General features: G+C 45.9%; 1 protein-coding gene across 2 annotated transcripts in view; it reads left to right on the forward strand.

Annotated features, from left to right (window-relative positions):
• The first annotated feature begins 458 nt into the window (after positions 1-458).
• Cdk14 (cyclin dependent kinase 14) overlaps positions 459-13,303 on the forward strand; it is a 545,726-nt gene continuing 532,881 nt past the window's right edge. For both annotated transcript variants that reach the window (XM_087902477.1, XM_087902478.1), the window contains exons 1-2: positions 459-702; positions 7,270-7,301. In XM_087902477.1, the coding sequence (XP_087758603.1) occupies positions 612-702; positions 7,270-7,301 (123 nt within the window). In that variant the 5' untranslated portion in view covers positions 459-611. The remainder of the gene's footprint in view (positions 703-7,269; positions 7,302-13,303) is intronic.

The raw sequence follows: 13,303 nt of genomic DNA on the forward strand, positions 1-13,303 counted from the left end.
GCCCATCCGTAGTCCGCGGGCCGGGGTGGTGGAGCGCGCGGGAGGAGCGCGGCGGCGGCGGCCGGAGCGCGGGCGGCCGGGAGGGGGCGCGGCGGGTCCGGGAGGGAGGGAGGAGGGCGGCGGAGGCCTCGGAGTCGGAGTGGCAGCGGGGTCGCGCAGGGGTCCCGCGCGCCAGGCCTGGGGCGAGAGGAGCCGCGGCTCTCGGGTCGGCACCGCGCCTCGGGCTGGGAACTTGTCCCGCGCGCGTCTCCCGCTGCCGCCGGCGCCTCGTCCAGCGGCCGCGCCACCTCCCTTCACCGGCCGCGGCGGCCTCGCCGCTCTGCCTTACAAAGGAGGGCGAATGAGGAGATCGGCGGCGCGGCGCGGGGCCCCCCGGGCAGCGGGGATGGCGGTCGCCCCCGGCACCACCTAAGACGCCCCCGCGCGCCCAGCCTCCGCCCAGGCCCGAGCCCTGCAGGCGGCCGAGCGCTGCCTGTCGCCCGCGGCCCGCGAGGAGGCGGAGGAGCAGGACGAGGCGCCGCCTTCCCCGCGCCGTGCCGCGCGCCCTCGCCGTTGTCTGCGCTGCGCGCTGGACCAGTTTCGCGAAGTTGCCCGGGCCCCGCGCCGCCCAGATGTGCGACCTCATTGAGCCGCAGCCGAACGAGAAGATCGGCAGGATGAAGAAGTTGAGGAGAACTTTGTCAGAGAGTTTCAGCCGCATCGGTGAGTGTGCTCCTCTGTCCTCCCTTCAACCCCCCACCCCCGTGCGCTGCCGGCTGTCCCCGGGCTCGCTCTCTCGGCCCCGCGCCCCCACCCGTGCTTCCGAACACCAGCCAAGCAGCTGCCACCTCCGGGCGAGCTGTGGACCAGGGATGGAGGGGGACATCGCTGGGAGAGCCGCCCCCTCTTCCCCAGGATCTGGGATTCATTCGTGGACCGTCCCAAGCCTTTAATTTGGATTCCTCCTCTCAGCCACTAGTATCTTTTGCACTCGCAGTGGACCGCGAGTGGACACCCGGTCCTCACCGCCTTCGGGGTTCTGCGGTCACCACGTTACTTATTATTTTTAAAGCTCTTCGGTATTAGGTGTTTAACCAGTAATTTAGTTTTGAGAGTAGCCGAAACGTTGGCGTGTGCCTGATGTTGCTTAACGTAGCCAACCTAAAGGAAGTGGGACAGATACCTTGAGACCTTTTGTTCCATCTGTACTTCGGATCCTATAAATGGAGGTTTGGGTGTTCAGTTCTTAGGACGCTGAACCTTCCAGCTGCTGTAGAGAAATGTGAGCTATGAAGTTGTGGGGACTCTATGAATCAGTCTCCTGAACTTGCTGCAGCAGTCCAGTCCAGAGGCTATTGTCTTTTAAAAAGAGCAACCTACTTAACAAAGAACAAACAAACAACAACAAGATCAAGGAATGTTTAGGATACTTAAAAAGATAGATCCGTGTTCTAGGGAACAGCAAGATGACAACAGTGTCATGTGGAATGGCTTTGTTAAATCTTGAGTTTTACTGGCAGGAAGCGCGCCTCTTAACCTGGAGGTGTAGCTGCCTCCTAAACTGTCACAACTTTCTTTGACACAGGTAACTGTGCCAAGCAAGAGATTCCTACAAAGCCTCAGACAAACCTATCAGAGTGTCCAAGTGTACCTTCTGGCCTTTGGTTCTCTGTGATCATGTTAATGAAAGTGTTCATTAATTAATCATAAACAAGCTAATTCCTTAAAACCCTGATGTGCCAGTGAATGTCAGCTGTCTATCCGTGCATGCAAACTGTCTTCAAGTGAAAGAAAACAGTCAAGCTTATTGTTAATTATTATTAATTATTATCATTATTTTGGTCAAATTTATTGATTTTTTTGAGAACACTATAAGTTATGTGCAGAAGCCAGATTAATCCACCCTTTCCATATTGCGTGTTTGAATGCACACAAACTCACTCTTCTGGATTAGGAGTTCCAATGTGGAGTCTTCCGTTTAAATGAAGTTCAAAGCCCAGAGGAGTGGATAGTAAGGTGTGGAGTCCTGTGCATTATTCACAAGGATCTTTCGGTGCTAGACCCAAATCACCACCCATGCGGGTTCTGGAGTCCATTAGGGCCTGTTCTAAAGAGCATTAACTAGATATTTACTAAGGCTAATGACTCCGTTGGAGCCCCTCCAGTTTTGTGTTAAATAATTCATCACAGTTGAGTCTCAGTAAGAAACCAAGGGCATTAGTAGAAAAATTCTGTATGTCGAAATAATTTTAGGGTTTGATGGCCAATCACTAAAATTTGGAGTAACTGCAATATTGACAAACGGATATCATAGTTAATTGGGCTTCCTAGACTATTGAGATTTGGTGATGGGAAAACTCCTTTAGACTCAAACTCTTCTCACAAATGCCTTCTATGATAATGTGGCGATTACGTCCAGGCTTCAGGAAATAGTACAGCGCGGAATCACGCCATGTCATTCATGTATTGAAAGAGGACCCGTGACTCCGAAGAGAGATCATACTGTGGTATATTGTGGAAGAAATTATTGGCATTTTTAAGTGATTTTACTGTTGGGTGTTTATTAGGAACAGCCCTGCCAAGCGTGTATTGTTCTTCTCTGCTTCTCTTCACTGAGAGGCAGTGAACTCATTCTGATGACCGAACGAGTTTCTGAGGAGCTGAAGGCAATGGAATGAAAGTTTGTGCAGGGAATGTGGTCTGTGTATCAGATGGGGTTCGTGGTATTGCCAGTCTGAGCTCAGTGACCTTGGAGAGGTCCCTTAACTTTTTTGAGTCTCAGCTTTCAACTTGTTTGTTGGCACTTAGTGAAATAGCGATTCCATGTCTTGTGTGACATGCAGTGTGGACTCAATGTTTGCACGTGTTGTCGGCATCAGACACTAGACCATGCTGGCGTGACGCTATAGAAAGCCAGAAGCAGAGAAACGCTGACAGATTTGTCCTATAGCAGCCGGAAATCAGCGTAGGCTTTGGAATTGGACCAAGCTGGGCCTGGCCATCCCTTTTCCCGCTCAACTTGGGCAACCAGTAATCCTCTTAAAGGCCTGCATTCTCATCTCCACACATTCGTGTGCTTGTTGTGGAGATTGAGCAGGACAGAATAACGTGATCTGATACATCTGCTGCATTGTGGAGAGCGGTACTGGAGCTCTGGATAGTTCTTCTGATTTCTCTTTATCCCTTCCTGTCTGCTGGTCCCTCCCACACACCCATGGAGAGGTAGAAGAATAAATGGTTTATTCCCGTTGGACAGCCCAACAGTACCATGCGTTCCCTTTCATTGGCATGTTCCGAGAGAGCCTCTTACCTATATATACCGACTTTATTTCCTTTTCTTAGCACAGTTCAGGTGTAGCTTTCGTATATGGTGAAATGTCCATTATCATTGTTCAGTCATTAAGAAATCACTAATCATTTACCTAGAAAATTATGAGAGTTCACAATGCATATGATATGCAGTCAATGGTTATTCTTAACAGTAGTTCCGAATACAAAAAGTAATAATGCTTAATTTGACACACATCATAGATGATGCTAACTTGGTTACCATCTTCCCCAAACATAACTGATCTGAGATTACTATATTATAAAAGTTCAGATCAAACACATTGGGTTTCAAGCCACAGGACTCTAGGTATGCCATCTGCTAGGCAATGGCTCCAGTGTAGCTGGAGTCCCATATAAGACGAGTGTAATTGAGTTTTACGGTCAACTGTCCATTTCACAGTGAGCTTCCTGCTCAGTGATGTCAGTGTGGTCTCTATTTAGTAATCTTGTCTTATATGATTCCCTCCCGTTTCCCACTTAGGACTTTTAGGCTAGTTGAACAAACAGGAGCTTCATTGTTAGATAGCTGAACTCCACTCCACTACAACCTATGTCTTTCCCCTGTAATTTTTTTTTCAAGACAGGATTTCTCTGTAGCTTTGGAGCCTGTCCTGGAACTCGCTCAAGATCCGGCTGGCCTTGAACTCACAGAGAGTCCCTGGAGTTTGCAGGAAGGTTCAGGCAGATGAAGGCTGTGAGGTGTCTGTATGATTGGACCCTATGATGACATTCCTTTACACATGTCTGTATGATTGGTCCTATGACATTCCTTTACATATGTCTGTATGATTGGGTCCTATGACACATGTTTGGAGTCTTCCCCAGAGAAAGGAAGTTTATGTTTGATATTTGAGACGAACCCATGTATACCATTTCTTTAAAGGATGTGGTAGGTGAAAAGAGGAAGCCGTGGTTAGGCTGAATTCTTGTGGGTTTGTTGCCTTCTGCCATAGGTGTGCATTTCTAGATTTGATTGCCAATGATGAGCCGTTCTGAGAAGAGGGAGAGATATAAAGTTAAAAGTTTAGATGCACACTATAACTGTTGTCCCGTATTCTTTCCCGAAGAAGCTATAAGAGATTTTAATTTGGGGCTGGGAGTTTAACTCAGTGGTAAGAGCTTTCTCAGGATGTGTGAGGCCTTGAGCTCTGTGCCTAGCATGAGAGGGGCGGGGAGAGGGGATGTCACAGTAATGGAATCTGTATTTGTGATTCTTACATAGAAATTCATATGGTTTTTATTTATGAAAACTCGAGTGTATATCAAGTTATGAGGTTCTCTCTCTTTGCCTTTGAGGTAGAACTCGCTAACCCCACATATTACCATGTGCCTTCTGGTGCTAGATTTTGCAGTTAGTGAGCAGTGTGGCTGGAAGACAGACTAGTGAATGGGCAGTTCCACCATTAAGTGGGAAATTTTGTAGTGGAGGTTAGTGAACTTGCCAGCCGAGGATACCACAGTATGTTGCCTCTGTGCTTGGGGAGGAGCTGGAAGCCTGTTAGGAGCTGTGTCTGAACTGAGGGCCAGATAGACTGCCTGATGATATTAAATGACTTCCTATTTATCCTTTTGTTAAGCCAGGGTAGCACAGTCTGCCTGTTGTCCCACAATATCCTTGAGGACAATTGTGGTTTTACATTTACATAAATGATTAATGACAATCAGGGAATGTAATCAATAACAAGATGTTGTGTGCATGTGTAGGTCAGAGTTTATCACCAGTGACTTGATAGCTATCTGCCAAGGACACCGTGGTCTTTGTTTTACTATTAGCTGCTTTTTAGGGCAAGGATGCACTACTTAGAAAAAACTGTGTCAGGTAATAATCTAACAGTGTAAGGTATCTATTAAGTAATAGACATTTTCGTCGGAATCTGTTCTTCCCTGGGCCTGAGCATATCCTTCAGGAGAGAGACTCTTCCCTTGTTGCTTATCAAATGCACCTATAATTTTTTCTTTATTCCCCATTTTCTATCCAATCTTAGATCCACCCTTTATAGTTAAGGATGGTGGGAAGTTGTCAGAACTAGGAAGGGAGAAGTGGGCCGGTGTGAATATTTGAGAACCCCTCACGCCTCTTGATTCTTTTCTCACCTTCACTCTTGGTTTTCGGACCCCAATAGGACAGCCTTGGCTGCAGGACGTCTTTGCTTGAGAAAACAGTTGTCTAAACTTCCAGCACTTTTGCAGTGGCCACAGTAGATAAAATATTTTTGAAAGTTTGTCTTCTGAGTCACGCGTCTGCAGGGCCCGTCATGTGGCTTCTTCCCTCTTGCTAGCTGATTGACGGACGAGCTGGAGCTGTAATTATGTGCTCGCATGGCACTTCGTGTTTGCAGGCAGTGCTAGTCTAAAGTACTCATTCGTTTGAAAAGTGGAGACGCTTCTTTATATTTATGTCACTGATGTTTGGTAATGGCCTCGCCAGACAAGCATATTAATTAAAAGACTCACCTTTGCTGGCTGGGCTTGGGAGTTTTGAGATTAGGAGTTACATCCTAGTGAAAATTAGTCAGTAGAGTCAGCTAGGGTCTTCTTCCTTTCCTTCTTTCAGGTTTTAAGGTGACAAATCTGAGGTGAAAATATGCATGTGGCTGATTTCAGGAGCAGCCGCTGAGGCCGGGACAAGGACCGTCCTTTCGTTTTAAGGCAGCTTGTTACTAATGATGAAGGTGGACGGTGTGTTGTAGGCTGGAAGGGGAGACTAAGAGCTAAGGGCTAAGTGTCTTAGCTGCCTTAGCCAGCCTGCACCACCACAGCTACCTTCTTCTGGACCTTTTACAAAGACGACTTTATTATCTAAAGCAGAGAAAGATCAAGATTGCTAGAAAGCCAGGCATGGTGGCCCAAGCCTGTAATCCCAGCATTTGGGAAACTGAAGCAGGAGGATTACTGCTAGTTCCAGGCCAAACTGGGTTCCAGAATAAGACCTCGTCTCAAAAATCTCATGGCAGCACACCACACCTGACACCACATAGCTACAGTATATAACTTTTTCTAAGGAGTTTCTGCTTAGACTTATTAGTTTCTCAGAACTTAATTGCCAGAATAATTTGCTTCTCTTTGCTTTTATCAGAGCACGACCTTTCAAGCAACGATGTGGAAGCCTTCATCCAGGCTAGGACCATCCAGTATAGGCCTGTAAACACCTAGGCAGGATTTTGTAGATTTGAAACATCTCTGCAACTGGTAGTTTCAGAGAAATGAGCTATTTGTGCCTTGTCATCACTATGAAACGTTGTAACTACGGGACTTAATTAATTGGTATTTGACAACTACATATTGTATTCTTTTCTTTTTCTTTAGAGTCAGATAAAATTTCATTTCCAAGGTTAAGTGTACTTAAGATAAATCCGAGGTATTTGTTAGTTTCTGTGAAACATTTTCTTCGTGTTCTTTTCTTTGGAAACACTTGACTGTAAAATTCATCGTGTTAAAATTTGAATAATGTCTCTTATCCCACACAGTGCTCATTTGATAATGCCTGTTTTTTTTTTTATTACCATGCTCAAACTTTCCTTTGCACTAAAATATCACTTTGACACTGTGCAGAGTGCTCATCATCCTAACAAGTGGCTTGGGAGGGCAACACAGCACACAGGAGGAAACACCAGGTGCTGCAGAGGAAATTTGTTTGAGATTACTTTGTGTTCCTTTTATACTTCCATTAACGCATGTTCTGCCGCAGAAGCGGTAGTGAAAGCCATGCGGGCTTCTCTTCCTTATTTCCGAGAATGCTTCATTTACATATTTATGAAACGTCTTCCACAGATGCACGCTGTGCTGTTCCCGCTCTCATCTGCAGTGTTTGTATTTATATCATGGCACCGTTACTCAGGTGGGGGCGCAGTTTTGCCTTCTGAGATGAAAGCGCTGTACTGCACCCCTTTCTCTTTCCCGGGACTTGGGTTCTCTTTGGGAGGCGTCACAATAACGGTCTCTTTTCTCTTTCTTTCCCAGCTGTGAAGAAAGATGACAGCGCCTTCGACGAGGTAGGCCAACTCTCCTCCTCTACTGTTGGTCGAGATCCCAGGGACCAACTCTGTGCTTAGAAACAGAAGAGATAACTTAAGAAACCAGGGGAAAAAACCCTAAGTAACAAGAGACAGCATTTGTTTTTTTTGTTACCTTATGTTAATCTCCAATCTCAAGTAGTCATTTAAATGTTGTAGTGATCACCAGAGGTGTGTCTGAATCAGTAAACAAAAGACACATGTGGGCCTTTGTGTTGTTGCCTTCCTGCCAATGGTAGAGCCTGGGAGCCCACTGTGCCGCGCATGTGTGGGGCCAGTCCAGAGCTGTCCGTAAGTTGGGCAGTGAGGCTCCTTTGCAGACCTTGCTGAACCAGGGCGAGATGTGCGGATGCTACAGATTGTCTGCAAGGCTCCCAGAGGAGGGGGTGACTTTTTCTCTTCTAGTTTCCCTGCTCTTTCTGGATCAGCTGGGTCTCTCTTCACTCGCTCCAGAGTGGTAAAAACAATGCCTACGTTCCTGTGTCACAAAGCTTTCTGAATATGATTTTAAAATTGTACTTTCCTGAGTTTTTGTTACTGTTTCCAGGGTGCTGTAGAGGGAAATATTTTATGGTATACACATAAAGCCAGTCACGTGGATGTTATGTACGGGCTGTGCTGTGTACCTTGTATGTAGTTACATGTAAAACAGAGATGTTTCTACACCTCGCGCTTACCCAACAGCCTCATGAATGCATAGAGTAGTTGGTGTTGATTGTTTAACACGCTCACATTCCATGAAAGGTGCTGGCAATCCTCCCTTCCTCCACTGTAGTGAGGCAAGGACATATGTGCTCATGGAATGTCCCTTTGGCCACGTGCTGGTCCTGTTCTACGGGGAGGGCCACTCAGGGCGAGCCTGCTGCAGGCCAGGATTTCTGGATGGGGCCAGCGCCATTTGGCTCTCATGGTCTGTTGCTTCATCGCTGCACCTGTTCTGACTTTCCTGGTCTGAGCTCAATAAAGCAGGTTACTGGAGTCCAAAACAACTTTCCCAGACAGCATTCCTGGAACGTTCTCCTAGGCTTAATTCCTCTAGTCTTGAAGGAAGGGAAGAAATTTTCCTTTTTCATCCTAGTAGATATTACTAGTTTCCCCTCAACCTGTATTTCTGGAATTTCTACCATTTCGTTACTGAGATATCTGTTTTCAAGAGAGTATTTATTCAGGAGGAGTCAAAGACTATTGGGCACCTTTTCTTTCTTTATAAAGAAAAGTCTCCCCTATAATTATGGAAGTAATTTAAGTCTGCATAAAGAGAGACTTCAAGAAAGAGAGGAGGCTAAAACTCTTCAGTCCTGCTATCCAGATATAACCACTGTTGAATATTCTTGCTTTTTTCTCCAGGTTTTAAAGCCATAACTCATTATTATATGCCTTTTCTCCTTTAAGCCAAGGCATATTTCTCCACGTCCTCACAGGGTCCTCCTGTCAGTGTACGGAGTTAGAAAACAAGACGAAACAGAACAAGCCTACGAAATGCTTCCTTGCTTGCTTATACACCATGGTTGTATGGTGTGTTAGTGTGTCACGCAGCCGCATGTACCCGAGAGTCTGGACAGAGAAGTGGGTGAGGGGTGTATAAGGCATCGCAAGCTGCAAATACTCCTGTAATCTGTTCGGAACAAATTCATAAATCATCACCAGCTCCTACACAGTGTTTGCCTTCTCTCATAGCACAGAGGTTTTTTTTTTTTTTTTTTTTTTCTTTTTTAACATTGCTAACCAGAAAGTCTCAGAATGCTAGACCCAGGAGAGTGGCAGAAGCCATCTTTTCCCCATCCTGGCATTTCAAGATGAGCCCATTATGATGCAGAGGGCCAGAGTAATTTTCAGCTAGTTAAGGAAAGCACAAGGTCTTGATCTAGGAGGGCAGCGGTGATGCAGGCGTGCCCGGGGGCCGATGCTAATGCACCTGCAGTTGGGCAACTGCTCCTCTTTGCACAGGTCTGCACAATGCTGGCTGCTTCCTTTCAGATGGCTTGAGTGGATTAAATAAATGAATGTATATAAAGCTCTTAGAAGAGTGTCTGGCGTGCTGGAACTGGCAGAGTTTGTATCATCTCTGCTGCTGTCACCAGGGGCATCTTCACTGATGTGCTAGCTGTGATAATCTCCCCTCTTCAGTGGGAAGAGCTACAAGGGGGATGGAAGATTTCAATTAAAAATTAAGGCTCTGGTTGGAGATTTTATTACAGATATACCATTAAAATTTTATGTAAGACCGTGTGATGATTTTTGAATTAAGATGGTGAGAGTACTATTTAAAATCCGTGTTTTATCCTTCCCAAGGGGCTGCCACATTCACCCTTGTTACCCTTGGCCACACTGCACGTGGCTCCTATTCAGTAAGTGTGCGTTAGAATGAGCAGCCGTCTGCTGCAGGAGCAGAGGGATGAGCTGAAGATGTCATTGCTTCTATCTGCCACTTCTTAGCTATATTGGCAAGTTCTTCACGTAGTCTTAGTCTTGGTTTTCTCATTTGTAAGCCAACAGTTAGACTGCACTCTTCAAAAGTGCTTTGGGCTCTAGTGTAGGATCCTAAGTAGCAAAGTTACCTCTGCCGGGGACTTTGATGTGGAGGAAGTAGAGAGAGGGCCTGGCTGCTCTTCCAGAGGACCTGGGCTCAATTCCCAGAACTCACGTGGAAGCTCACCATTGTCTGTAATTGCAACTCCAGGAGTTCTGACACCTTCACACAGACACACATGCAGGCAAGACCACCAATGTATATAAAATAAAGAATAAAATAATAATTTTAAAAAGTCAACTGGAGTCTAGGAGGAGCTGGATATGTGGTCATATAAATAGGAAGTAACAGTTTTTTGAGGATCATTTTCAGATTGTCTAGTAGAAGTTTTCTTGAATGTGTGGGTTTCTGGCTTTTTCCCTCACCTCATGTTGGAATCCAGTCTCTATAGTTTCTTGGAATTCATCTGAGACCGGAGTCCTGCAGCTGGAGGGCTGGGTCAGTCAGTATCTTAGCTATGCGGCAAGGTGTGGCTGCTCTCTCCTTACTTGGAGTTTACGAGCTTCAGGCTCCTTATCAGAGGGAGCGCTAGAGGGTGCCTGGCCACAGGAGTGTGGGTGCTACTCTGAGATTAGTGTGAAGATTCCTTTCCGGTGTGTGTGAATGTGTGACCTTGAATGATGGAGAGAAAAAATATGCATTAGTTATTCTCTGACTGTGATACTCTTCTAATTTTCAAAACAGCATGAAATTGTATTCAGGAATTATGTAAAGTAGATCAAGTGTGTATGTATTTGTGTGTGTGTGTGTGTGTGTGTGTTTACATGTGGCTAGTTTGCAGTTAAGTATTGAGGACTTCAGACATTTGCGGTGACAGGTAGTGGGTGTGGCTGAAACCCCTCACAGCTGGAGACAGGAAATTTTCAGGATGATCATCAGCCCTTCCTTCATTGTGCATTTATTTGGACCCTGAGTAAAATGGTAGCCAGTTTATGAACTGTGAGTTGAATCTATAACTTTTGAATGAACTAACCAGTTTTAGGATTTCCAAAGATTTTCTTAAGTTTTAAGCTTACTTCCACAACCAGCAGAAGTTTGGATCCACAGGGTTTGGTGCGATACGTGGCTAAAACGAAGGAACTAAGTAGGTTCATACTAGGGTAACAAACCAACTAGAAAGAAGGTAAAAGAAAGCTGGTTTCTTATGCCATTTTTTCTACGGGACCTGGTGGTGACTCTGTGATGAGCTGTCACTCAGGGTGTGAGATCCTGTAGAACTTTTGAATGACCAATTGGTGACCAATTCTTCTTTAGGCAGTAAACCTATACCATGCCTTCATGCGGAATGTCAGTTTTATTTTTAATGTTTTTTTGACTAGTTATGATGCCTAATATACAAAAGATAAGAGAATACAATTATTATTGTTCACTAATATTCAGTAATTGTATGCATTGTTCACATTTAATTATTTTATGCAAAAGTAACATGTACCAAGTCTTGCATGTTGGAGACAAAAGCTTCAGTAAACGTGAATGAATTCACATAGAAAGAATTCACAAGTTGTTATTGATTAAATGAGAAAAGCTGTGTAGCTCTGTTCTCTGCTGCTGCAGAGTGCTGACCCTCCTTGGCTTTTGGGGGAGAAGTACAAAAACTTGAATGCTTGAGATAAATCTTTGAGATGTGAAGTGTTTCAACTTGAGGATGGTATTCCGATCCAAATAATTCATCTCTTATTTTGTATTGAAGAGCTTCGCAGTATCTGAGCCTTCTCACCGTGCCTGCTTTTGTTATGATTGTAACCCGCAGGAGCTCCCAGGACTGATGTTCATATTTTTCACCTATTTCACTCTTGAAATCCAAGAGAAATGTATACAAAATATATAAAAATCTTCACTTATAAAATCTTATCTGTGAGTACCCAGGAGTCCATTTTAGAGACCACCTTACAATATATACTGACTGCAATTAGTAATTCTTGCAGTTAGATGGGGACAGTGTCCGCCTATGCTAACTTCCAGTCTAGAGCATGGTCCCTGTTACTCATACAATGACACAAAGCTTGATATAATAACCGCAGCAGTAACTGACGTCATGAGAACAGCGCGCTGGGGTGTGGGGATGCTCCCACACTGTTTTCCAGTCATTGTAACTCTCTCTGTCATGGCTCCCAGTGTCTGGGTCCACACCTGGCATTCGGCAGTCCACACTCACCGCCTGGAGCGCCACACCTCCTGCTCACCTAGCTTCTAGAGAAGTGGGCCAGTCTTTCCTGCTCATTCCTGCATTTCTGCGGTTCTCCCCTGTCCTTGCTGGCATCAGTCCCACTGCCGCAGCTCTGCCTGTTGCCTTTCCCTGTTTCCTCTCACCCTGGGCATCTCTGTCTCCTGATAGTGCTCTCAATGGTGTACCCCTTTGCCCATCGTTTCTAACCTCTGTGAGCGTGGATTTTGACCTCTCGTCTTCTCCTCTCCCCTAGTGGCTGCCAGGGACTGCTTGAGGAAATCCCTCTGCAAATACATCTATCAGTTCCTGCTATTGCTGCAGCCTCAAGCAGCTGAGCAGCCAGCCCTTCGTCCGCCCTAGTAGCTGTGTCACCGACCTTCCTGCTCCCCTCAGCCCTGCTCCTTGTCTTTCTCTCTATAGTCATCTCCTAGGGCTGTCTGAGCACAATGAGGCGAATTGGGTGGCTTCAACAACACACGTTTCTGGCGATCAGAAATCTGAACTCAGGATGCCGACAAAGTTAGTGCCTTCTACAAGCTGTGAGAGAAGGGGCTCTCCTTAGCTCCCTCTCCTTGGCTTGTTGATGCTGGTTTCTTCTGGTTTCTTTATGTCATCTTCCCTCAAAGTGTTTGTTTCTCTCCTCTCCCTCCTCTGTCCTTCCCTTTCTTTCTCCCTTCTTTCTTCCACTGGGATTTACTATGTAACCTACCTTGGACTCAGGATCCTTCTACCTCTGTATAGCAAGGACTGGGCCTAACTTTTTCATCCCCGCCCCCACACAAAAAATCCGGGCATCTTTCAGATTGCTCAGGTTCCTGGTCAGCTCCAGGGTAGCCTCCTCTTAATGTAATTATATTATCAACAATCTTTTTTCCTCCTTCCTAAATAAGGTCACTTCAGAAATAATCGGAGTCAAAGCTTAGGCCGGTGAGTTTTTAGTGGACAGAGATCAACAGTTGCGGCCTTCCTTTTCTTCAAGTCCTCAGTCCTATTAGGATCTTCACTGCCTCCCACAGACGCCTCCTACAGCAGTCCTCACTTCAGAGGACTCTGTGTTGTGTTTCTCCTGCTTCAGGCCACTTCCTCTCCTGTCCCCCAGCCCACGTCTCCCACTCTTCTATTCCTTTCTGCCTTTTCTGTCACCCCCTTTCCTAGCACGCTCTCGCCCTCTCTTCTTCTGTAACAGGAGCCTCTGAGGTCATTGCTCATGCTCTCATTGAGTGTCTCGTCTGTGCCTTGTTTTTGGCGACCCCGCTATTATAGCCACAGCAGAGTGTCTGGCTC

This window comes from Myodes glareolus, chromosome 27 (assembly GCF_982192425.1).
Source record: "Myodes glareolus chromosome 27, mMyoGla1.1, whole genome shotgun sequence".
NCBI lineage: Eukaryota > Metazoa > Chordata > Mammalia > Rodentia > Cricetidae > Myodes > Myodes glareolus.